The sequence below is a fragment of the Macadamia integrifolia genome, chromosome 3 (genome assembly GCF_013358625.1).
Source record: "Macadamia integrifolia cultivar HAES 741 chromosome 3, SCU_Mint_v3, whole genome shotgun sequence".
Classification (NCBI taxonomy): domain Eukaryota; kingdom Viridiplantae; phylum Streptophyta; class Magnoliopsida; order Proteales; family Proteaceae; genus Macadamia; species Macadamia integrifolia.
The window spans coordinates 33282504-33309425 of NC_056559.1; the positions used below are offsets into that span (position 1 = coordinate 33282504).

Sequence of the window (26922 nt, forward strand, 5' to 3'; positions counted from 1 at the left end):
AGTACCAGAGATCAACAAGAGTGGGAGGAGGAAAAGGAGGAGAGGTCCATTTCCCAAGGGAGATGATGGAGCAACAGGCCAGTCTGGGGAGGCCCGAAGAATAGGGACATGGGGAGTGATTAAAAGAAGGAGGGTGCCAGTTGGGTGCTAAGGATTCAGCCACAGAGAGGTGGAAGACCCATTCCCTATAGAATAGGAGATAGTCATGAGGAAGGCCTTTTGGCATGAATGTTGCGCCAAATCCAGGAGGCATCAGGAGAGGGGAAAGCCATACAGAGGAGTCATTTTTAAGTGGGGCGGAGTAGACCCAAGAGACCCAAATAATATTCTGCCTGGTTACAATCTTCCAGATGAGTTTGAGGATCTGGCAATATTAGTATATGTTGGGTCAGCCTTTGAGAAGATCATGAGGTTATCCGCGAAGGCAAGGTGGGTAAGCATGAGGGATTTGCATTTAGGGATCGGGTAAATGAGGTGTTGGTCCATGGAGGATTGGATTGAGCGTGGACCTCCAGGGAAAGGTGGAAGTGGAAAGAGGAGGCAGCCTTGGCAAATCCTACGGAGAAGTAGCCAGCAAGGTTGTCATTGACCAGGACGGAGGAGGGGACGAAATACAAGAATGAATCCAGTGCACAAAGGAAGGGGGGGAGGGACATGAGTAAAAGAACTTGCTCAATGAAATCCCATCGGATAGAATTGAATGCTTTGTGGATATCAATTTTGAGAAGGGTTGCAGAGGAGTGAGACTTGCAGTCAAACCCCTTAACAATTTCATAACAAATCGTAATGTTGCCAGTAATGCTCCTGCCAACAATGAAGGCAGATTGGTTGGGACTAACTAGGGAGTTGATAACAACCTGAATGCGGTTAGCTAAGATCTTGGCAATGAACTTGTAGAAAATGTTGCAAGGGAAATAGGTCTGAAATTAGGCATGGAAATGGCACCCTCTTTTTTGGGGATGAGGCAGAGGAAGGTGTGGTTGACATGGTGGATTTGACTAGGGGAGAGGACGAAGTTGGGGATGACATGGATTAGATCAGCTCTGATGATGTGCCAACAGAAGAGAAGAACCCCATACTAAAGTCATCAGGGCCAGAGGCCTTATTAGCTTTGTGCGAGAGGATGGTGGCTAGGACCTCATCCTTCGAAAGGATGGAGAGAAGAGGTGGGAGAGAGTGGTCGGGGATGAATTTGTTGATGAGATTCGGGGGGAGAAGAGGGGTGGTGGAAGGGTTGAAGAGGTTTGAGAAGCATGAGGTAGCTTCAGCTTTTGTATATTCTAGATTGGTGAGAGCATTACCAGAGGAAGATAGGAGCTTGGGGATCAAATTAGCATTGGACCGAGCCTTGAGAGATCTGTGGAAGTAAGCAAAGTTGGAAGCATCAAGCTCAAGCCATTTGATACTGGATTTTCCCTAAGGAAGCTTTCTTCTTGGGCAAGGAGGGGGGAAAGATCGGTGGAGGCCTCTTTTTCTTCTTCAACCAAGGAGGAATTGAGCTGGTCCAGTTGAATCCTAGATTGGATGAGAAGGAGCTTTTCCTTGCATGTGGTAATGCGGTAACGTTGGAGGAGATGTTACCAAAGGAGAGAAAGTTCCGACTCTTGAGAGCAGATTTGACATTCCTAAGCTTCCTAGCAAAGGCAAGGAGAGGGGATGAGAGAGCATAGACTGGAATAGACCAAGCAGCCTGGACAATGGGGTGAAAGTCCTGGTGAAGAGACCACATGTGGAAGAACTTGAAGGGTTTGGGACCGAAAGAAACGAGATGGTGAACAAGGAGTGAGATGGGGGAGTGGTTAGAGATACCAGGAAGCTCAAATGTGGTATGGGAAGAGGGGAAAGCTACAAGCCAGGCTTCGTTGACAAGAGCATGATCCGGGTTGCAAGCAATTCTACCCGGGCCACTGTGGCGATTTGGCCAATAGAATTGGGTTCCCGACCAGCGGAGGTCATTAACTCCAATATCATTAATACAGTTATTGAAAGCTTCAATGGAGGGAGAGTCAATAAGATCCCCACCAATCTTCTCATGGGAAGCTCTGATGACATTGAACTCTCCAGCTAGGTCCCAGGGGAGGGAGCCATGGAAGAGGCAAAGGAGGGAAGATCAGCCCAAAGGGAGATCCTATCCATAGTCCGGTTCAGAGCATAGATGGCTGAGAAGTAGCAAAGGAGAGAGCCAGAGGGGGGAGGAAACGCACAGGTGGATAGAGTGGGAGGAGGAGGATATGCTAGAAACTAGGAGGAGGGGGTCCCAAAGGATCCAGATGCGACCATTAGGGCAATGGGCATAGTTGAAAAGGAAGGCCCAAGAGGGTGCAATGGAGGCAGCAATATGGGAAGCATTGCGCTCAAGAACATGAGTTTTCAATAGCCAACAGAGGGCAGCCCTGGAAGATTTAATGAGGGAATGAATGGAGGCATGCTTGGCCGGGGCGTTTAGACCACAGACATTCCAAATGGTCTAGAGGGTCATTTTAAAGGGGAAGCATGATGCAGTGAGTGCTTGGGGGAGCAGGAAGGAAGTAACCGACAGTGGTACTCTTTGAGGGAGGAGGGGGTAGGAGCCTTAGATTTCATGGGTTTAGAAGTAGTCCCTTTGGAGGCAAGATGGGAGGAGGGTTGAGAGGACATGGTTTTTTCCCGAGGGTGGCAATGGGATAATGGCAGGGCCCCCAAAAAGGGAAGGTCTTCAGTGGCAGGATGCAGCGAGCCAAGAGCATCAAAAGAGGGAATGGGGGCCTGAAGAATCGACAGTTCAGGATGAAGCTCCAGAGGGGAGGGAGGATGACCAACAGCTTTAGGGGATCTCACAGGGGTGGTCTCAAGCCAGCTCGGGCGGGCGAAGCGTAGACCTGAGAGTCGATGTAGTACCTTCCAAGGTATTATGCAGCATGACTGGAAGAGGTGGCGGCCTTTGAGATGTCCCGAGAGAGCTAATCAGACCCACAGGGGGACTTGGGGAGGCTCCGACAAGTGGGAGAGGAAGAAGGCCATCTAGCGTGACGGGAATTGGGCCAGCAGACATGGCAGCAGACGTGGCTTCAGTAAGGGCAGAGGCAGCATAGTGAATTGCGGTGGCAGTAGAGGTAGAGGATGAGGAAGCAGTCGTGGCAATGACAACAGACGTGGCATTTGCAGAAGAGGCAAAGGAAGTAGACGAACTGGCTGTGGGAGAAGCAGCAGTGGCGTTTGTAGCAGAGGCTGTAACAGACCTGGCAGGGGTGATGGCTGCGGAGGAGGTTGCAGCTAAGGCAACATAAGGTGAAGCAGTTAGATTGGCAGGAGAGGTAGAAGACGTGGCAGTTGAGATGATGTCTGCAGGATTGGCAGAGGTTGAAGGAGCCATGATGAAAGCAGGCGCAGGCGTTGATGGTGGCAACTTGCATGGCGGTGATGATGGAAGCAGCAGAAGTGGTGTCAGCAGGCAAAGAAGGGCAAGCAGAGAGGGACTGGATCGTCGGGCGAGGCTAAAGAGGCAGTTACCGAGAAGACAGGAGAAGGCAGAGGGGGCAGGAGGCCAGGCGGGTGAAGGACGATGACGATTCGGGTTAAAAGCGCCCGAAGGGTTCAAGGGTGGAGCGAATTGATGGATCGGGAAAATGTTGAAGTTGGATATCTCCAGGTGGATAGCGGAGTTGGGTGTGGAGGTAGGATGGAGGGTCAGTTCAGGAGGGGGGAGGTTAGGAGTAGGATAAAGCTGATAGTTTGGTCGGTTGAGATAGGAAAAGTCGGTTGAGATAGGAAAAGTGGACCAGGTTTGGCTGGATGGGAGAGGGTTGAGGAGGTCAGAGCCGTTAGGGTTAGCGAAGGTTAAAGAAACAGAACCTGAAAGAGAGGAGAAGAAAGGCGAGGTTCAGAAGCAGAGGGGGTGAGGAGGGTGGCGGTGCTAGAGCCAGAGCGGTGGCCAGCGGTGACAAGATCAGGGCTGGATGGGACAACAACATCGACAGATGAATCAGAGTCTGAGTCAGCCCCAGACAATCACGCAGACGTAGTAGAGGTCATTAAGTTGCTATCATTAGTCGAATCTCCATTTGAAAGAATAGAGAACCTATTCAGACTGCTTGGTAGAAGGATGTCTTCCAAGGGACCAACGGATTGAGGTCTTCCATGTCCAAAGGTTTCTTTGGTGAGGCGGGCTCGGCCATGCGACATCGGTTCTGGAATCTTCGATGGAGATTTCTCCTTCCTCTCATGGCCAAGGAAGGGGAGAATTGGCATCCTCGGCAAGGGGATAGACTCCATGGTAGGCTGTGGCATCGAGAGGCTTGTCTTGAGCAGGTTGAGGAAGTTGGGAGCAGTTCTTTGTAGAGTGACCAAAGGACTTGCAGAGGGTGCAGATTAGAGGGATCCAGTTATATTGCACTTCATGATCGAAGGAGAACCCTTCCCCATCAGTAATTGTGGCAGAGGAGGGAAGCGCATGATCAGCCGTGATCTCAATGCAGATTCTGGCAAAGGAGAGGCGATCCATGATCTTGGTTTTCATGTCAAAGTATAGAGGTTTACCGACGACTGATCCCACTAAGCTCAGTCCTTTTGCTCCCCAATTATGAAGGGGGAGGTTGAAACTTAACCCATGTAGGGATGGAGAAGAGATTCACTTTGCTGAAGGACGTATATTTATCCCAGGGATGCAAGAAGATGGGTTTCTTTCCAATGTACAAGGGGCCACCATCAAGAGCTCTGGTTTTATCTGATTCATCCGGAAAGTTGAAAACAAAAGTGCCATTGGCCAGCATGAAGGTGGATGTTTCGCTCAGAGGACACCATTGCTTTTGGAGGGAGATCTTGACAATACTGAAGGGCGATCGACTGCCGATGAATTACCCAATCAGGCAATGTCTCCATTTGGGAATATCAGGCTCCAGCAAGCCAGGGGGACAGAGGGCGAAGGGCTCAAGAGTTATGGAAGGAGGGAGGAAGAACAGGGAATGACCAACGTTTTTTTTTTTTTTTTTTGGGTGGGGGGGAGGAGATGATCGAACGACAGAGGACCAAGGTCGAGTAGTTTGAGCGGAAGGAGGTGGCGGGGGAGGGGAGGGGAGGGGAGGGAGGAGGAGGTGGGGGTAGTATGGCTAAGGGAGAGGGTAGGGAGGGAGGGGTTTCCAACAGAGCTTGCTGCTGGAGGGTTGTCGGACATGGGGGAGGGAGAAATTTTCTGAATTCCATGTGTTGACTGATTCATATGATTGGGTTTTTTACGTAGGGCAGTCCCTGGGCCAAAGGTCCAACTAAGTCATACTCATTAACTTTTGCACCACTGGGGTGCATTAGATTTTCTCGAGAACATATATATGGTCTGTGTTTCAAATCCGGGTGATTTAGAGTTCTTGTTTTATTAACTTGGGAGCGTGTTGTCACAGCCTGCCCACTGATGGCCCACAAGCCAAGCCCAATGGCTTAGTAAGGCCCAGTTTCTAGAGATTTCTACCAAAGTGTGGAACTCTAGATATTTTATAAGGAAATATTATGGGAGGTTTCTAGAGTTCTCCACTAAGGAGGTGGGAAACTTCTAGTTTCCTCCCCAACCGTTGGATGTAAGACACATGTACATATCCCAACCATTCATTGTAACTAGGAGTGCCTATAAATAGAGGTGCCCTCATTTAGCTAAGGCACCAAGCAAGTGAGTTCTCAAGCCTTGTACTTAAGAGTTCTTTAGTGCAATACAAGTTTGTTCTTCTCAAACTCACTCTTGTGTTCATTTTTTCTCTTCCCAAATCCCTTAAGGAGGGTGGTTAGGCTGACTTAGTGCTAGTGGGAGTGCTAAGTGCCGGCGCGGCTGCTTAGAAAGGTCTAAGGCCGTGACAGTGTGCTCAATTCGTCTCAGCTCCTGTTTTCTAACTTTACGTTGTACTGTGCAAATACAGGATTGACTGCATTGGTGTCTCTGAATGTTTCGAATTCCCGAATCACTAATGCGGGGTTGCCCCATTTGAAGCCTTTAAAGAATTTGAGATCATTAACATTGGAATCCTGTAAGGTGACTGCAAGTGAAATTAAGAAGCTTCAGTCCACTGCTCTTCCTAATCTGGTTAGTGTTCGACCTGAATAATTCCAGAACCATCATATCTATGTAAATAGCATGGAAGTACAAATATGTATATAGTTTTGGTTATAAGCGTATCTTAGTACAAGAACCAAGCTTGAAGATGCTTGATGAAGTTGTACATATGGAAGATTGGTTTAAGAAGTGTAAATATAACTGGGTTCTGTAGGGAGGAGGGACTGCTCTGTGCTGTATGTGAAGCTTTCTTACAGTGTGATACACAGAAAAGATTAGTGTAGATATGCTTCCTTTGCGTGATGTAAAAATGCTCCTTTGGAACTACAGAAATTGTATATAGCTATCATCTACTTATGCTTGTACCTTTTTTGCAAGTTACATCTGTGTCATATCATCTATGCATGAGATCATGTATTCATATGGTTTAGACCGAGTCTTGTTTTCATCAGTCTGGACCCTGGGCGTCAGTTTGCCTCTGAATTGGCACTGGAAAATCCATCCTCTCTCCAGACACACAACACAAGCTGTTACTTGGAGGGGATTTTCTTTTGGTTGAATTAGATCGGAATATTTTCTTACCAATCAGTGTCTTCATTTCATTTCCTTCTCGATTTCAATCTGATTTTGCGATAATCCCCTTTCTTATCATGCCATCAACTTACTCCACTCTTCAACATGGTCAACCAATCATATGTGAAGGCACCATTTGAAAAAAAAAAAAAAAATCTAAACCTGAACTAATCTAAATCTCTTGGTACTGAATAACCCCCTCTCTCTCTCTCTCTCTCTCTCTCTCTCTGCAAGTTCAGTAATGACATGTTACGAGCGGTGGATGATTGTGAAATTCGTGTGCTCATTCACGAGTTGTGGGTGATTGGTGAAACTCATGCTCTCATATTCATATGGTGTACGGTTTGATGGTAATGGTGGCATCTTCGGGTGTTGGCCGTTGCACAGTTTTGATCTTTCTGGGGACATTTTTCTGTCCGAGATCTGACCTTGCACTAGATGGGGCATGCAAAGATCACTATGTCCCTTTGGGGTGGGGGGGGGGGGGGGGGGGGGTGTTGTCTTGGCGCAGGGGTCGCTCTCGGGTAGAAAGCACTTGGCCATCTTTTTGGTTTTTGGCTATTATGAAGCAGAGAAGCATATTATATTCGCAGCATTGCCTATCAGATGCTGGTGGGATGGTCTTTGCCTTTTCCAGCACTAGTGCTTTGCCAGATCGTTACACCGAGTCACCAGAAAAAGATTCGGGTGGATCCAGAGTCTGAACTAAGTGCAGGGCAATGTGATCATTTTGTGCCTGTTATCTTGGTACAAATTTATTGGGCAGCGTTTTTTCCTTCACGTATTCATAATAAAGTTTACTTGCATTAAGAAACTTTCAACTTTTTTTGAAGATGTTTGTTAACCTTGCATGAAATATTGTATCAAACAACTTTTGGGGATAAAGCAAGGGAAATTATAAGGTAATTTTGGTTTCAAAAAAATGGGAGGTGTTGAAATGATAATTTAGGGTAATTATCCATGTAATAATGGAGGGTGATTTTTTCAAAAATTACAGCCATTATTATTATTATTATTATTAATTTTTTTTTTTTTTTTTTTGGGAGGGGGTGAGGGCAGGGGTTCTCCACATTAGTGTCATATGATGGAATTTTACACACTAGCATCTTGTTGACCATTAGATGAGATTAATCCACCCACATCTGTATCTTGGATATGTAAAGGTCGTAGTGGTGAAGATCAATGGTCCTCAGTGATTTCGTATCCGTTGTCTTCTTCTTGACTTCTATGATGATCCACATCCATGTTTTGGATCGGCCTCGGGATTTCTTGTTGGATTGTGATAGGTAAACCAGTATACACCACAAGCGTTAACAAAGCAAAAGGAAACTCACATATTATTTCGAGGATAGCCACCTCCAAGAGAAAAAGAGGAGAAGAAGGATTTATATTATCGCGACCCTTACCCCTAGATGCCCTCTGAATATAGCCGCATAGCTACTAGAATTTCATATCAAAATGGGATCTCGTCCTAGCCGAGTTACAGAGCACATATTTTGTGGTACCCTACATGTAATTATCCAAGCCGGTTTGGGGGTAGTTACAGAGCGTTGTGCTTTTGTCGTTGCCTAGGTTTGCATTGTCTCAGCTGATGTGTCCTATGCTTCTCTCTCCGTTTGAATCATATCAGATAGTGACTCACTGGGTATATCCCTCTCCCTCAGCTGATGTGTCCTGTGCTTCTCTCTCCAGTGCAATTGCATCTACCCCCACCCTCTCTCACACTCAATGTTGCAACCCGTCACCCTATATCTCCAATCCCCCCCCCCCTCTCCCCTATACTCGAGACCAAGCCCTACCTTGTTGGTGTTGCAACCCACACTCTCGCTGTCCGAGATAACAGAACTGAAGGAGTAGGTAGAAACTAAGAGCTTCCATGAGGAGAACATTCTTGGGGTGGGCTCTCACTGGGTTTTTTTTACAAAGCTGAGTTTCAAGAAAGCCAAGTATGCTTTTGATGCATGAACACGAATTCTATTGTTAAAGATTAGGAGAATACCATTGCTTGAGCCATGAATACCTTGCAGATGTCGACAAGGTTAATAGATTTTCTGAAATTTCATTTAGGATTCCATAGTCAGCAAATTTCATGAACAAGTCTTCTTTCATGATATCTTATTCTTATTCGTTCAATAATAAGCATAAACAAAAGGGAAATTTTCTTGTACCACCCCTAAAAATCTCCACAATTTGGAGTGACCCCAAAAATGAAAATAATATCCACCACACCTAATTTGTAACACCGTAAATGAAAATGGGAAATTACTTTTTTACCCTTCTACTTAAACTCTAAAAAGAGCTCATTTTTACCATTCTAAACCGTTACATGCTCTTACCATCAGCTTTAGTAGCAACCCTAGCTAGGCGAGTATGACGTTAGTAGCAGCAGCAGACAACGACTGCGATGGGTAGCTCCACTCCAGATCTTCATCCGCGACCCTAGCAGAAGGAGTAGCAGTGAGGTTTCGAAGGCTTTATTGAAAGCCCTAGCAGCAATTGGAGTGTGACCTCATAGTCTGTCTCTAAGCTAACAACTGAAGGTAAGTGGGATTTGTTACTTTCTCATATTGGGTTTTATCCTTCAAGTTGGTGTACAACCAGGAAGGATATTGACTCAGACCTTCAGGGGACCTTCAAGGGGTTTAATATTTTAAATTGGTTGCTCTGTATTGAATCAGAATAGAGTGACCAAATTGGTCTACAGAGAAATTGGTATCTCAGTATTGATTTAGAACAAAGGATTTTATAAAATGGAAAATCATGTTGTTGGTATCACAGGATTTTGAGTCCATAAGCTTTATTCTTTATTGTTGTGTAGTGATCTAGCTTTAATTCTTCTCATAGGTAGTGTTGATTTGGATGTAATGTTTTTGTTATCGATATACTATGTCACCTAGCAATGTTAATGACTCTTCCAACTCCCAGTGTCCATTAAATTATCGGAATTTAAGATGTGGATGTAATAGAAAGATAGTAGTGAGGATTTCTAAGTGTTCAAAATATGAACAAATCTACAACTATTGTTTAGAGTTTCCAAGAGGAGGCTATGGTTTTTTCTCATGGTGTTCACCCATGCAAGGCATTCCTGAAACTACTGCATATGAAACCACAGTATATGGAAGACTTATACAAATGGAACAACAGATGAATGATGAGCAATAGATGTTGACTAAAGAAATCCGTAGTTTGAAGAATAGCTTGAATGTGATGGGTCAAATTGTAAAGGTTATTGTTGTATTATTTATTTATTTATTTGTATTTGAGTGGATAAGCTTAATCGAAGCTTATGAATGACATATCATGTTGTAAAAGATTCCAATCTGTAGTTAGCTATTTTCAATGAAATTGTGGTTGATTTGCAATTATGTTGTCAAAATGGGGATTTACTATATTGGAATGTTTGGAGTGACCTGTGTATTATCAATGTTGAGGTGCAAGATGAGTCTAAAATTACTGGAACTTAAATAAAAAAGAGTTGCACCAAACTATTACAATACCATTAAAAAGTAAAGGCAATGTGGTCAAGACCAATGTCAACCAGAGACCATCTAAAAATATTACAACACCATTAAAAAGCCATTCCAAAATCAACTATTTACAGACCAATATCAACCTGAGTAAGTCCTAAAAATTATAATACTAACTTGGTTCCCATTTTTTATTTCCACCATCTCTTTTGTCACTAGCTCTTTTTGCCTTTATCCATGTTGTCTTTCTAGCCATTCTTTCCCTTTGCTTCTCTTTTGCATTCCTAACAGGGTCTTGAGTAGAAGCTTGGGATCTTGTGACCATTTGGGAGTTGGTAGCTGCATCCACATCTTCATTCATTTTCTTTCTCTACACATTAAGTCACAAAAAATAAATGGTTAAGACCATGCTAAGGAAAAATATACCCTATATAACAAGTAGAGATTTTAAATGATTATACCTTGAAACCACCTCTCTTACTGGACGATGGTCCCTTTCCTTGTGTGAGTAGATCTCTTTGGCAAGTCTTCTTGTTGTGACCAAATAATTTGCATGTCACATTGTAGTTGATTATCTTTTTTCCTAACTTGTGAAGGTTCTTCTTCACCAGGCTCTCTTTTCATTTTTTCCTGGGTCTACCAAGTAGCCTTTTCAATGGAAGAGGATACCATACATCATTATCTTCACTAGCTTTTAGATTTTCCAAATTTGGTATCGGGTGAATTATTTTTCTGTGTGCCATTTTGTATGTCTCTACTGTGTAGAATGGATCACAATAGGCTTCAATATCACCTCTGATATGCATGATTCATGCTGCAACATATTTACATGGAATTCTTGTAGCTTTCCAAATCTTGCAACAACAGGTCTTGTTTGCCAAATTAACCACAAATCTTAAATTTTCATCAATGACCTCAAATTCAACATATCCTGTTGGAATAACCTTACAAAATCTTGCATCTTCAATGAGCAAGACCAATTTCTTCTTAATGCTTGGTGTCACCTTTCCATCCACATCAACAAATTTTCTATACCTTTTAACAAGTCTTTCATCAACGTAGCTCTAATCTCATCAACCAGTGTTAGAATAAGCTTGCTTCTTAATTATTCTACCCAGTTGTTGGAAGACTCAGTCATGTTATTTGTAAAAAAATGCTCATTTTTTTCTCTAAAATCAAAAGTATGTTTACTCCACATGGAAGGATTATTGTTTTTCATTAACCAGTCATGTGCTTTACTGTTGCATTGCTTTATCCTATCTATTGCTTTCTTGAAGATGAATTCATTAGACACTCAGCATGCTTTCCAAAACTGGGTCTTCAATAACAAACCCGGATATATGCTCTTGAAATTGTTGTATAAGTGTCTACATCAATTTCTATAATGAGCATAAGGAAAAATCACAGAAATTACATCTGCAAGCCCCTACAAAACAAATTATTCACACTTAATTAGTTCTTGATATTTACTTAATAACAAGTAAATGCCATATCAATATAGATTTTCTAAAAAATATATATGTCTTCTATTTATCTTACATGAATGTAAGGCCCATGTCAAAGTTCTCCACCCCAAGTGCTTCTTCTAAGCAATATAAAAAAAAGGACTAATTATCTTTGCTCTCCACTTTAACTACACTGAATGCAATAGGATATAATCTATTGTTGCTATCCAATGAAATTGCAGACAAGATGACTCCACCATATCTACCTTTGAGATGACATCCGTCTAGACCTATAAAATTTCTACATCAATTCAAAAATCTAATTTTGCAAGCTTGGATGCACACAAATAATCTCTTAAATTGAGAAGGTTTGGTTAAGTCATGTCTCTTATATGGTTGGAGCTTGAAATAAGTATCAGGGTTAGACCTTCTTAACAAATTGTCATAACCAGGAAATTTAGCATATGCACTAACAAAGCTCTCTTTACTCTCTCCTCTTGCCAAATTACGTGTTTTATGTTGTAGAGTGTGTGCTTCAAAACTATACTATTGATATAAATTTACTTTCATACTCTTCGCACTCATATCTGACTCTGACTTCAGCATTGGAGCAAGTTTTCTTGCTATCCACCTATAAGTAATATTCATATTCCTTTTTGTAGGTCCACCACTACAAGGTGTGGTGGACCCAATGTCTTAATCTTGAAAGTGGATTTATCCTCCATACATGAGGCATATACTGTCTAATTGCAACCATCCTCATTACATATAGCACTTACCATGGTCTTCTCATTTTTCGTTTTCAAAATATCAATTCCTTCCTATAAAGCATGAGTCTAAAGGGAAACTCTAAAGTGGTACACATTATAAAACACATAGTGTAGAGCAAACTCAACTTTTGTATTTGCATTCTTGTCATAATCTCTGTCATACCCTTCATTATACTCATCAGAATTGTATTCTTTATCACTATCATCATCTGGTTTACTATTTGTATCATGTGTTCTCATTTATACTCATCATCATCACCATAGGCTGAATCACAATTGTCATCATCTTCTAACTCATTGATTTCCTTTGACTTTACATATTTTCTATCATTGTCATCATTAACTTCATAATCACTATCTTCCTCATCATCAGAAATGACAAAATCAACTTGCATTGACTGACTAACTTCTTTCCCCTTACTTTTAGCAAAAGCGATAGTGTTACTCTTAGCCCTAGCAATACCAGTAGTACTATCACTTTCACCAACTTAGATATTGCACCTACTGATAGTTTTCACATTTTTTGCATCAACTTTGGTAGCACTCACATTTTCAATGCTTACATTGCCTTGACTAATAACAGTAGCACTTGAAGAAGCCATACAAATAGCACCACTGTTTGAGATTTTAAATGTAACTGCAAGCGTATGGATCAGTGTAGCTACGGGTCGAACACAGGGAGAATAACCACTTTATATATTTTTTTACTTCTTTTAATAATGCAAAAGTGAACCGATTAATGGCCGTGATCTAATTCTAATTACCGTCCTAACCATATGTATCTAAAATAACGTCCTAACCATTCACCATCTAAGAATTTAAAGACGCAAGCCACGTAATTAAAATTAAATAAATAAATAACTAAAAATAAACAACCCATGCAATTAAAAAAAATAAAAAAAAAATGATGAAATAAAAATAAAGTAAAAGAAATGGGATAAAGCTAGAGAGAGACTCACAAGTAGGCTTCTCTACTTAGCCCAAGGGATGCGTCATAATATGAGCTTTCCTACTTTACCAGAGAGTCACTCTTACAAGGGTTACTCTACTTGGCTTTAGGGAAAGAGAGACAATTAAAATAAAAGCAATAAATTGATAATTCTATGACTAGGAGGAGCAAAGCCAACACATACACTAGCCATGAACCTTAGGGGAAAGGGATAGCAATAATGTAACGACTGAAATTAAAATCCTAAATTAAGAAAGAAAGGACAGTCAGAAGAGGAAATGAGAGGGGGGAGAGAAGACTACTGAAGGAGCCTACTTACTTGAACTTCAACCCTTGAACTGAAAACTTGATCAATTTAAGATACTACCAGTACTAAAAACAAGATCTGGAATAAACCAAATCTGAAATTTTTAGTACTAAAGAAAACAAATCTGAAGAAAAAAATTGAACTTGAAAGACATGCTTCATAGCTTGTTCTTGTCACCTAGAACTAAGCCTAGAACTAGAACTTGAAAATTATAACTTCAATTGTTTAAAGAATAAAAATAAAAGACTGAATCAAAAACAAAAGTGCTTGCATTAATTGAATAAAAAGAATTTACAAAAGTGTTTAAAGCATAAACCTAGAACTAGAGCTAGAGAAAGAGATAGAGCAACTAAGAAAAAGCCCTAGAAGAAGAATGAAGTGCCTCCTCTCCTTGTGTTAATTCTATTATATAGAGAATGGGGGAGGGAAGCTAAAGATTTTAGCTTCTAAAAAAAAAATTTTTTTTATCTTGTTGATGAGGTGGAGGAGAGAGAAGATAGAGAATTGTAGAAAGTAGGGAATCTCTAACGATTTTGCTTCTTTTTTTCTTCTTTTTTTTAATTTTATTTTGCTTCCTTTTTTCTTCTTTTTTTTTATTTTTTTCTCTCTTCTTCAAACTTGGGAGTAGGAGAGAAAAAAATTTATAAAATAAAAACCTCAACAAAATGACAGCTAAGAGGTTCGAACTTGAGACCTCCTAATAAGCAAGTGATTTTATACACCACAACTCACCAACTACGCTAGGTAGTTGTTGTTACCAAAAACGAATCTTCAATCACTTAAGGATGTGGTCCATCAATCATTGTTGATATTTGAAATATTTCTTGTACCTCTGGGATAACTACAGATGGGCTGGTTCTGCATCTCGGTTTAGTTCTGATCTATTATTCTTTTTTTGGCTTGAAAAGAATAATCACTTGTACGAGTGACCAAACGAATGTGTATTTTTAATTAACCATGTCTATCTTGCTCAGAATTTTGTCCTCTTCGCAACATGAAAAGAAATATGACTCTTTACTTGTTAAATTGAAGATATAACGCCCGATAGTCCTTAAGGCCTTGAAAATATAAAACCTGCAAAAAAAGAGTAAAACCCAAGGTAGTTCCATTCTAAATATGTAAAATTCATATTTTACTACCCTAAATTTCACACATAAATGTGCTCATCAGAATTTCTCCACACTTAGACTTTGCTATCCTCGAGCAAAACAAAAAGAAAATAAAAACAAAAAACCTAACTCACTTTCGTAGGAATCACGGTTGCACTTAGCATGTGCAACAAGCCTTTAAACCCCTAAGTCACCCCTAGTTGACTAGTTCTGTCTCGTGGGTGTTTACAGTGAATATACACCCAAAATTCAAAATAAACAAATTCTAACCTTGGCTAAAGGTAAAGCCTATACCGATCCGGAGCAAAGATAATTCCTCTTACAAGGGACCCCCACACTTGAACTTTTATTACCCTTTATCAATTTCAAGCACTAGCATATTTCTTAATTTGGAACTCACTTCGTTTCTTCCAAAACATCATTATCTTAAGGCAAAACCACTTGTGAAGAAATAGGGAACCAATGACTAAGGCGTTGGAGTGTTTTTGACCAAAACATATTACCAAGCATTAATAACATTTGTAATTTTTTTCCTTTTTTTACTTAATAAACTCTATTCTACTCCACTACTTTTGGCCTGAATGACATGGTGGAGCAAACACCAGACACCCAAGTTACTATGTAACTTTGCTTTTTGCATATGCTCACAAAGACAGTGATGCTAGAGTTCTTTCAGAAGTTTTCTCCCTAGGAATTTCGATCAAGACACTACGCTTCTTGAGGCTCAATGCCCTATCTAGTTCCAAGGGAATCAACTCTTATTCTTCTTTATACCGCATTTCACACTTCATTTAAAATTATACATTTGTCAACTCATGTCAAATTAAAAAGAATGTCTCAACTCCAAATCAAAAGTACAAAGAACCCACAGACTTACATCTGGTCCAATACCATAAAACAAGGGTCTCTTATTTTTCAAAAGAAAATCCCATCTCAAGACACAGGCTTGTTTCTTTCTTCTCAACAGGGTTTTTATACGTTCAAAATGGGTACCTTAATCAAAATTTTTCTTTTTATACATCAAGCAACCGAATGGTATGATCATTAGCCAAAAGCCAAAGTAGCAAGCTCAAAAATAAAAAGAAAAACAAACAAAACAAAGTAAAAAAAGGTTTCCCTCCCCCACACTTAAGTTATGCAATGTCCTTAATGCATGAAAAGAATTAAAAATGAAGACAATGCAAGGGGGTCATACCTGATTAAAAGTTAATCATCGGTGTAAAGAGGTTCATGGAGATCCATGACCTCTTCACTACCAGTAATAAGAAACTCGAGGAACGGTTTCAAACGATGACCATTAACCTTCGAAATTACCCCTATTCCTGGATTTAAAATCTCCACAGCCCTATGGGGATATACATTATGGATAATAAACGGACCATCCCATCGGGATCTAAGTTTACTAGGGAAAAGATGCAATCAAGAGTTGTACAATAAGGCCTTATCACTAATTGCAAAAGATTTATGCAAATTGTGCTTATTATGGAAAGCTTTAGTCTTTTCCTTGTAAATCCTGAAATTTTCATAGACATCATTCCTAAGTTCCTCCAACTCAGATAGTTGGAGCATACGATGAATTCCCGCATTAGACAAATCAAAGTTGAGCTTTTTGATGGTCCAAAAGGCCTTATGCTCCAACTCAACTAGTAAGTGACAAGCTTTTCTATACACCAAACGGTAGGGAGACTGACCAAGGTTAATCTTGAATGCAGTCCGATAGGCCCACAAGGTATCAATGAGCCTAAGGGACCAATCCTTACGGTTGGGATTAACAATTTTCTCCAAGATATGTTTGATCTGCCTATTAAAAACCTCCACTTGGCCAGTGGTTTAGGGATGATGAGGGGTAGATAACTTATGGGTGATCCTATACTTTTTCATTAAGGCCTCAAAAGGTCGATTACAAAAATGAGTACGCCTATCACTAATTATTGCACGTGGTGCACCAAAGCGGGAAAAAATATTCTCTTTGAGAAACTGAACCACCACTTTGTGGTCATTAGATTTACAAGGTATGACCTCTATCCATTTAAAAACATAATCAACGGCAAAAAATATGTATAAATTTCCAAAGGAATTAGGGAATGGTCCCATAAAATCGATGCCCCATACATCAAAGATCTCAACTACCAAAATAGGGTTGTGGGGCATCATGTTCCTCTTATTGATACGGCCAAAAGACTTACAGGCCAGACAAGGCTTATAAAAATTAAAAGTATCTCTAAAAATAGTGGGCCAATAAAATCAGCATTGGAGAACCTTTACGACAGTCTTCTTAAGTCCAAAGTGTCCACCACATGCATGATCATGACAAAAAGAGAGAATGGAATGTTGCTCATGATCAAGAACACATCGTCAGATAATCTGATCCGGACATATCTTAAACAAATATGGATCATCTCAGAAAAAAAATGCTTAACTTGGGAATGAAACCTATACTTATCTTGGGTGGCCAGTGATCCGGAGTCACACTTGAAACTAAGAAGTTGACAATGTCAGCAAACCATGGTTCACTGGACATTGTAAATAATTGTTCATCTGAAAAGTTCTCGTTGACTAGAGAATCGATAGTCAAAGAATTGAGAAGCTAGGATAAATGGTCTACAACTAGGTTTTCAACTCCTTTTTTATCCCTAATTTCTAAATCAAACTCTTGCAAAAGTAAAACCCACCTAATGAGATGGGCTTTGGCATCCTTCTTCTGAACTAGGTATCTGAGAGCAGAATGATTAGTATACACCACCACATGTGAACCAACTATGTAAGATCGAAACTTTTCTAATACAAATATAACAACTAAAAATTCTTTTTCAGTAGTTGTATAATTGAGTTGTGTATCATTTAAGGTCCTACTAGCATAGTAAATGACAATGAGCAACTTATTAATCTTTTGACCCAAAACCACTCCTATGGCAAAATCTGAAGCATCACACATCAGTTCAAAATGTTCAATCCAAATAGGTGGTTGAACAATGGGTGCATTGGTCAACTCCATCTTAAGTTGTTTGAAATATTCTAGGCTCTCTTTAGAAATTTAAAAGTTTGATCTTTGGTAAGTAATGAAGTGAGAGGTCAGGCCAACTGACTAAAGTTCTTAATAAACATTCTGTAGAAGCCCGCATGCCCTAAAAAAAATCGGACGTCCTTAACAGATTGAAGAGGTGGTAAATTATCAATTAAATTCATTTTGGCTCTATCTACTCTAATTCACTCCTTGGATATTACACAGCCTAAAATAATACTAGATTTAACCATGAAATGACATTTCTCCTAATTCAAAACCAAATTCTTAGATATATACCTTTTCAAAACTAGAGAAAGATGATGAAGACATTCAGAATAAGAATTCTCATGAATTGAAAATTCATCTATAAATACTTCTAATAATTTTTTGACTATGTCAGAAAAGATGCTCATCATGCATCGTTGAAACATAGCAGGGGCATTGCAAAGCCTAAAGGGCATATGCCTATAAGAAAATGTTCCATATGGGTATGTAAAAGTGGTCTTATGTTGGTCTTCTAAAGCAATTGGGATTTGATTATAGCTGAAATATCCATCAAGAAAACAATAGTATTCATGTCTAGCTAACCTCTCTAACATCTGGTCAATGAATGGGATTGGGAAGTGGTCCTTCCAGGTTGTCACATTAAGTTTCCTGTAGTCTATGCACACTCTCCACCCTGATTAGACACGGGTTGAAATTAGTTCATTATTGGCATTACGAACTATAGTCACACTAGACTTCTTAGGCACTACGTGAACTGGGCTTACCCATTAACTATCAAAAATAGGATAAATTATTCAATGATCCAAACACTTTAGGATTTCTTTCTTAATAGCTTCCATTATCACTGGGTTAGCTCTTCTTTAGGGTTCCATAAATGGTTTGGAATCCTCTGTAAGATGTATATGATGTTGCATAATAGAAGTGCTTATACCCTTGATATCAGTCATGGTCTAACCTATGACTTCCTTATTATCTTTTGACACTTTAAGTAACTCCTCTTCCTAGCTAGAAGTCAAATTTGAAGAAATTATTACAGAAAGAGTCTAGTCAAGCCCTAGGAAAGCATACCTCAAATTAGATGGCAACTTCTTAAGATCTAGCTTAGGGGATTCAACTATGAAAGGTTTGGGAATGGAATTGAAAAGAGGTCCTAAGGGCTCTACAGGTGTGTAAAGACTCAAGACTTCAGAAAAGAAATTTTCACTATCATCATCCAACTCATCCATACACTCTTGAAATTATGAATCAAAATCAATATCAAAGTTGGTAACTAAATCATCAGAAAAATCCAGAAAATCCTCAAGCATATTGATCTCTTCTTCTATATGTGGTTACTTGCTTATCCTAAACATGTTAAACTCAACAGTTTGGTTATCAAAAGATAATCTTAGAAAACCATTCCAACAATTGATTAATGCATTACTGGTAGCCAAGAATGATCTTCCTAAAATTATTGGGATCTCATCCTTGGTTGAGAAGGGCTTAGTATCTAACACAATGAAATCAATAGGGAAAATATATTCCCCCACCTATAGTAAGACATCCTCAGGCATCCTTTTTAGAAATCTTAACAGACATATCTGCCAACTGAAGAGTAGTTTCAGTGGCTTTCAATTCTCCCAATCCTAGTTTCTTATACACATGGTAAGGTAAAAGATTCACACTTGCACCAAGGTCAAGTAAGGCATGCTCAATATAGGTATTGCCTATGACACAAGATATGGTAGGGCTCCCTAGATCCTCATACTTGGCTGCTATAAGCTGAGAAATTATGGAACTAATGTTACCTGCCAAGAATGTTTTTTTGGGCACACTAGTGATACATTTGTGAGTACACAAATCTTTCAGTACATTTGCATAGACGGGGGATCTGGGATATGGCATCCAAAAGAGGGATGTTCATTTCTACCTTTCTGAAGACTTCTAAAATTTTATCCATGGAAGTAGTCTTCTTTTTGTGTACTAAGCGATTTGGAAATGGGACATGATGAACATAAGGACTATTAAGGATTTTCCATTTTTCAGAAGAATCATTTTTGGTTTCTTCAACCAAATCATCTTTAGTTTTAGAAAAATCTTTAGATTCATCAGACGAATCTGGAACAAGAGTCACACTTATGTCATCAACTGAAGGAGAGTTAACAGGAGTAATAGATGGAGAAGATTAAGGAACGCTCTGTTGGTACTCTCTACCACTCTTAAGGGCATAAACAACATTACATTGGTTAGGGAGCCCTTATTGGGTCTGACCTTGTACTATATTCAGTGGTGCATTAGTTGGTATTTGTGAACTAACAGGCTGATGATGCCTAGGGTTAGGCTCTGGTTGACTGGGTAAAGTTCTTTTCTCCCTCTCACGCATAATTGAGACAACTTGGGTGAGTTCTCTTGTAAGATTTTGATGGCTTATCATAAGAGCCATATTTTTTTTCCAAGTCATTTATTCTATTTACCTCTCCAGTGTTGGTAAACCCAGGGGGTTGCTGATAAGATGATAGGAGAGGGGCCCTAGGAAAACTAGCTTGAGGTCCTATATTTGATCTATAAAAAGTATTTTGAGAAAAATATTGTTGTGCAAAGGGAGGCCATTGGGGTCCAGGTTGACCTTGATTATGAAAGTTGGAAGGTCCTGCTTGGTTATCCTGATTCCAGGAGAAATTTGGATGATTTCTCCATCCTGGATTGTTGGTGTTACTATATGGATTATTCTGGTATAAGGCATTAACACTATCATTAGAAGTCCCCCAGAGGTGTTGGGGCATTCTTCTATGACATGTCTAGGGGACTAGCACCAAGCACAAATCTTAACCAAACTAACTGATGATGGCTCTCTAGGAACAATAGCCTCAATCCTCTTGATTAAACTATCTAAATGGGCTTCATTGGCTACTATTTCATCCATAAAATATTCTTTTCCTCCTATATTTCTTTCACTCTCTTGGGTTGATTCCCACTCACGGGTTTTGTCAGCCAAGTCAAGTAAGAATTTTCATGCCTTTCCTTCATCGGTAAAGGATGTGAATTCTTCAGGGCACATAGACTTTATCATTTGTTTAGTTAGGTAATCAATACCCTCATAAATTATTTGGCATAAATACCATAATTCTAGGCTATGGTGAGGGAATTCTTGGAGTAGATCCTTGAATCTCTCCATAAGTTTGGAAAATGACTCACTAGGCTTTTGCCTAAACTTAAGGATATCACTTATAAGCTTATTGGTCTTATGAGTTAGGAAAAAATTCTTAAGGAAGACAACTGTGAATTGTTCCCATGAGGTTATGGAATTTGTGGGTAACTCATACAACCACTTCTTAGCTTGGTCTTTAATGCAAAAGTGATAAACCTAAACTTAACAGTATCATCAGAAAGCTATTGGATTTTAATTAGAACACATACCTCTTCAAATTCCCTTAGAAATAGGTATGCATCCTTAGAGGTCATGGTAGTGGGGCAACATAGTGATGTATTGAGATTTGAGTTCAAAATTATTGCCCTGGGCTTGTGGTAGAACTATGCAGGAAGGTTGGGCTGTTCTAGCAAGGTAGAACTTATCTTTCAGAGATTTAGGTGAAAGGTTTTGATATTAGTCTTCCATATTGAAAGGTTTTAAAGAGAACAAACGTATTGGGTCACTACTTATTAGATCTCTTATTTCTAATCGATTCTTAGTATTACCTATCCACCTAACACTCATGCAACAGAAAACTACCCACAACTAGAGTAAGACAAGCACAAAAGAATGGATAGCAAAACTTTTTTTTTATGATTTTTTTTAATTTTTTTTAACTTTTTGGGAGCTTACTGATAGGGATCCGGGGTTGCTCAGGTCAATTCCTGAGGTACTACTATAGGGTGAAACCTATCTTTATCATACTGTGAGGCATGACGACCTCCACCGATACAACTATTATTACAAGTTGTTCTTCTCAAGAATTCAATAAAAGAAAAGAAAAAACAAAACAAAATAAATAAAGCACTCCGATTTACCAAAAGAAAGTGAAAAACAACATGAAATTGTTTCCCCAACAACGGTGCCAAAAATTTATTTGAGATTTTAAATATAACCGCAAGCGTACGGATCAATGTAGTTACGGGTAGAACAGAGGGAGAGCATCCACTTTATTTATTTATTTATTTTTGCTTCTTTCAATAATGCAAAATTGAATCGATTAATGGTTGTGATCTAATTCTAATTACCTTCCTAAACATATGTATCTAAAATAACATCATAACCATTCGTTATCTAAGAATTTAAAGACGCAAGCCACGTAATTAAAATTAAATAAATAAATAACTGAAAATAAACAACCCATACAATTAAAAAAACAATAAAGGAAAAAAAATACTAAAATAAAAATAAAGTAAAAGAAATGGGATAAAGCTAGAGAGACTCACAAGTAGGTTTCTCTACTTAGCCCAAGGGATGCATCATAATATGAGCTTCCCTACTTGACCAGAGAGTCACTCTTACAAGGGTTACTCTATTTGGCTTTAGGGAAAGGGTGATAATTAAATTAAAAGCAATAAATTGATAGTTCTATGGCTAGGAGGGGCAAAGCCAATATATACACTAGCCATGAACCTTAGGGGAAAGGGATAGCAATAATGTAACAACTGAAATTAAAATCCTAAATTAAGAAAGAAAGGGTAGTCAGAAGAGGGAATGAGAGGAGGGAGAGAAGACTATTGAAGGAGCCTACTTACTTGAACTTCAACCCTTGAACTGAAAACTTGATCGATTTGAGATACTACCAATACTAAAAATCAGATCTGGAATAAACCAAATCTGAAATTTCTAGTACTAGAGAAAATAAATCTGAAGAAAATAATTGAACTTGAAAGACATGCTTTATAACTTGTTCTTGTCCCCTAGAACTAAGCCTAAAACTAGAACTTAAAAATTACAACTTCAATTATTTAAACAATAAAAATAAAAGACTGAATCAAAAATAAAAATGATTGCATTAATTAAATAAAAAAGAACTTACAACAGTGTTTAAAGCATAAACCTAGAACTAGAGCTAGAGAAAGAAATAGAGCAACTAAGAAAAAACCCTAGAAGAAGAATGAAGTGTCTCCTCCCCTTGTGTTAATTCTATTATATAGAAAATGGAGGAGGGAAGCTAAAGATTTTAGCTTCAGAAAAAAAAAAAAGATTTTATTTTATCTTGTTGATGAGGTGGAGGAGAGAGAAGATAGAGAATTGTAAGAAGTAGGAAATCTCCAACGATTTGGCTTCATTTTTCCTTCTTTTTTTTATTTTTTCCTCTCTCTTCTTCAAATGTGGGCAGTATCTTGGACGATTTTTTTTTAATTAAAAATTTTTTAAAATAAAAATTTTTTAAAATAAAAACCTAAAAAAATGACAGCTACGAGGTTCGAACTTGAGACTTCCTAATAAGGAAGAGATTTTGCACACCACAGCTCACCAACTACGCTAGGTAGTTGTTGTTACCAAAAACGAATCTTCAATCACTTAAGGATGTCATCCATCAATCCTTGTTGGCATTTAAAATATTCCTTGTACCTCTGAGACAACTGCAGATGGGATGGTTTTGCATCTCGGTTCAGTTCTGATCCATTATTCTTTTTCTGGCCTGAAAAGAATAATCACTTATACGAGTGATCAAACGAATATGTACTTTTAATTGAACACGTCCATTTTGCTCAGAATTTCATCCTCTTTGCAACCATGAAAAGAAATATAACCTCTTTACTTGTAAAATTGGAGATATAGCGCTCAATAATCCTTAAGGCCTTGAAAATATAAAACCTGCAAAAAGAGAGTAAAACCCGAGGTAGCTCTATTCTAAATATGTAAAATGCATATTTTACTACCCTAGATTTCACACATAAATGTGCTCATCAACCACCCCTCCTAACAGTATGCTTCACAGGTTTACTAGTCGTACCACTTGCACTTAGGGTCACATTGGTCATTGTTTGGATATTTTCTCTCTTTATTACTAAATCAGAGTAATTATTAATGGTATACTCTAAAGTAATGTTACTTTCTTACTTGCAAATCATATACACAAACATTGATCCTATCTACATCAACATGTAAGGAAAACATAGTTATAAGAAACTGACCTGCATCCACTTTCATTTCATCCAGATTGGGCAATATACACTTCGTCTTGAAGCTTACAGTATGGCCTATAGGGGTATACTCTGATAACAATATTGTATATATCTGACACTATTTCCAAGTGTGAATACAAGTTTGGATCTACTAATAGCTCTACATGCCTCCCATTATAAGTGTAGTACATCATTTTTTTTCTTCTTTGGTCTCAAATTTTAGAACCACAGTCAAAATTGGGAAATTGATATCAAACCTATTCAAAGAAATTGGAAATTACCAAGATAGCATAAAACAATAGGGGGAAAATGAACATGTACATTACATATGAGAAATCACAACAGAGGGGAAAATCCTAAAGCTTTCACAACAAGCATTATGAGAATTTCTTAGAAAAAACCAAAAAAGCTTTCACAGTCACAACAAGCATTATGAGAATTTTCCAAAAAAAAACCAAAAAAAGAGCTTTGGCAAGTCCCTTAACATACATTCAATAGATTTGGGTCTTCGGTTTGAATGATATCTATACCCTAAACCTACATTCACATAATAATCGCAATAGACGACTATTGATCCAACCATCTATGACAAGAGCAAAATGCAAAGAGAGATGGATTTTAGAGAAAAAATATTTGCAGAAACAGAGCAGAGATGGTCAAATCTTCTTTGTCCTGATCTATTTTCTTCTTCTTCTTCCTCTTCCTCTTTTCTTCGCAGATAAATGAAGCAAAGCAACGGCAGTCGGAGCAGATTTGGTAGTCGGAGTAGATTTTCAATCAGAGCAGAGGTTAGGGATTGTCGAAGTACATTTCAAAAACTCTACTTTACTCATTAAGGCCAAGGATATAATGGTGAGTATACCCATAAGGGTAATTTGGCCATTTAGATAATAAGAGACTAATGACATCATCACTTAACGATCTAATTCTAACGAAATGAGTTTTTTAGAAATTTTCTGATGAAAGTGAGAGATATACGAGCTCTTATTTTCATTTTTGGGGGTCACTCAAAATTATGATTTTTATTCTAAAAAATAATGTCCATGTAAATCTAGAATAATCATAAAAAATCACAAAGTATATGATTTACCATTTAAGCTAGATATGTTGATGGGACAAAACAAATCCAAATGAAGTAATTCCAATGGTCTTGATGAAGAAAATATGTTCTTCGACTTATGGATACTTTGGTTTGTTACTCTTTTGACATGTATCACAGAAATTATGTTTTTCATATTTTATTTTTGGTAGATTCCTAACAATGTCTTTGGATGTACTGGTTTGGATAAGCTTGAGATTTACATATGTAAGCCTTGTATGCCACAATGAGGATTCACTATGATTAGAAACCAAACAAACATTGAAATGAGTGGATTCTTCTAGTCTGCAAACATATATATTATTTTTTCTAATTCCTTTCAATACTAAATAATTGTTGGCATCTTCAACATAGCAACGACAAACATCAAAACCAAGTTTGTATCATATACCGCACAATTGATTGACACTTAGCAAGTTATAGCTTAAGTTATCAACCAAGTAAACGTTTGCAATAAAAATATCTCCAAGCTTGATTTTTCCGATTCCGACAATTTTACCTTTATTGTTGTTTACAAAAGTCACCCATCCTCCATCATAGTCCCTTAGGCTTGAGAATAGCTTTTTGTTGGAGGTCATGTGTTTAGAGCATCCACTGTTGATGATCTACTCGATTCCCACTTTACTCCTCAAGCACACCTACAATGATAGTTCAATTGTATATTGGTCCCTACAATCTCAAAGTGCCTTTTGGAACCCAAGTGGTCTTGTAGCCTATTGATCCCTGGAATCACTTTGGGGTGACCTAGGAGGTGTTTGCGACCCTTGAGATCCATAAGACCTAATATGATCCATAGGATCCTTGAGGTCAATGAGACCTTTGAGATTCATATGATCTTTAATATTGACACTATCCTTGAGGTCTGTAGGATTGCTGGGCAAATGGTCTATACCCTTAATATTATCTTGATGACCTATAAGATGGATAGATAGCCATTTTTCTAGTCTCCTCTTGAGGCCTATCTTGCCTCTTTTGAAGGGTGAAATAATATGTACGATGGACTTGGTTTCTTTCTCTCATTTTGAGTATTAAGAGACTTCTTTCTTTTAGCATGACACTGCTTGATGGAGTGTCCAGTTTTTTTGCAATAGCCACATCTCACATATGAAATAGTGGTTTGGTTTCCTTAATCATTCCTTCTTAGGTTTTCAACTCTTTGTTTTTCTTCTTTTAGATAGAATTTCGCCATCATATTCTAGTCCTTCTTTTTCATAAGAACCCTTGCGTTGAGATCCAAGGTAGTTGTCAAGGCTTCTTTGACCTTTAGTGAAGGTATAGAGAGTAGTGGTTAACTTTGAATGTTCTTCCTCAAGTTCACTCACTTTAGAGGTCAATGCATCTATCCGTTAGTTTAAGGTGGTTACTTCCTTTTTCAACTTAGATTTGTCTTCTTTTAGTTTTCGACTCTCTTCTTATAGAGCCTCAAAGGCATCTTGAAGTTTTTTATTCGAGTCATTAGTTGAGATGTCTATCTGTATTTGATGACTTTCCTCTTGTTCTTCATCTCCAAATGCCATTAAAGCCAGGTTGGTGACTTCTTTGTCAGAGTCACTCGTTTCCTCTTCATCGTTCAAATCCCAAGTATGTTCAGCTGCATAGACTTTTTTTGTGGTCTTGTGTGGCCCCCTGATTTTATGCATTCAAAATAGACCACATCTATCTTTTCAGTATTTGTTTCCTTAGGTTTTGACTTTGATTTACCTTTGTCTCCGTAGGATTTGTTCTTGTATGGCATCATCCATTTTTTTGAAGATTTTATTGAAGCATCCTGTGATGAGAGATATTTATTTTTCCATTTCAAAATCCTCATCATCATCATCACTTATTTCCTCAGTTGCTTGAGAATATTTCAAGGCAATTGTCATTCTTTGTTCTCTGTGACTTATTTGTCTGCCTTTAGTTCTACCTCATGAATTTGTAATGATCCCAAAAGGTAGGCCAAAGATAATGTGCACAAGTCACGAACCTCTTCTATTGCTGCCTTCTTTGGTTTCTAAGCTATAGGTAGTGATCTCAAGATTTTTCGACTTTCCCAGTGTTAGTATAGGTTTTACCTAAACATTTAAAACTATTAACAATAACATTGAATCTAATAA

At 38.7% G+C, this 26922-nt stretch overlaps 1 protein-coding gene and 1 non-coding gene across 3 annotated transcripts in view; both read left to right on the forward strand.

Moving 5' to 3' along the window:
- The window catches only part of LOC122074086 (dynein regulatory complex subunit 6-like), a 59271-nt gene extending 52881 nt beyond the window's left edge, over positions 1-6390 (forward strand). For both annotated transcript variants that reach the window (XM_042638908.1, XM_042638909.1), the window contains one exon: positions 5880-6390. In XM_042638908.1, the coding sequence (XP_042494842.1) occupies positions 5880-6064 (185 nt within the window). In that variant the 3' untranslated portion in view covers positions 6065-6390. The remainder of the gene's footprint in view (positions 1-5879) is intronic.
- A 14360-nt stretch (positions 6391-20750) lies between these two features.
- On the forward strand, positions 20751-20857 carry LOC122075030. Its single transcript, XR_006139167.1, has one exon. It is a non-coding gene; the product is annotated as a small nucleolar RNA R71 (small nucleolar RNA).
- Positions 20858-26922: the final 6065 nt, after the last annotated feature.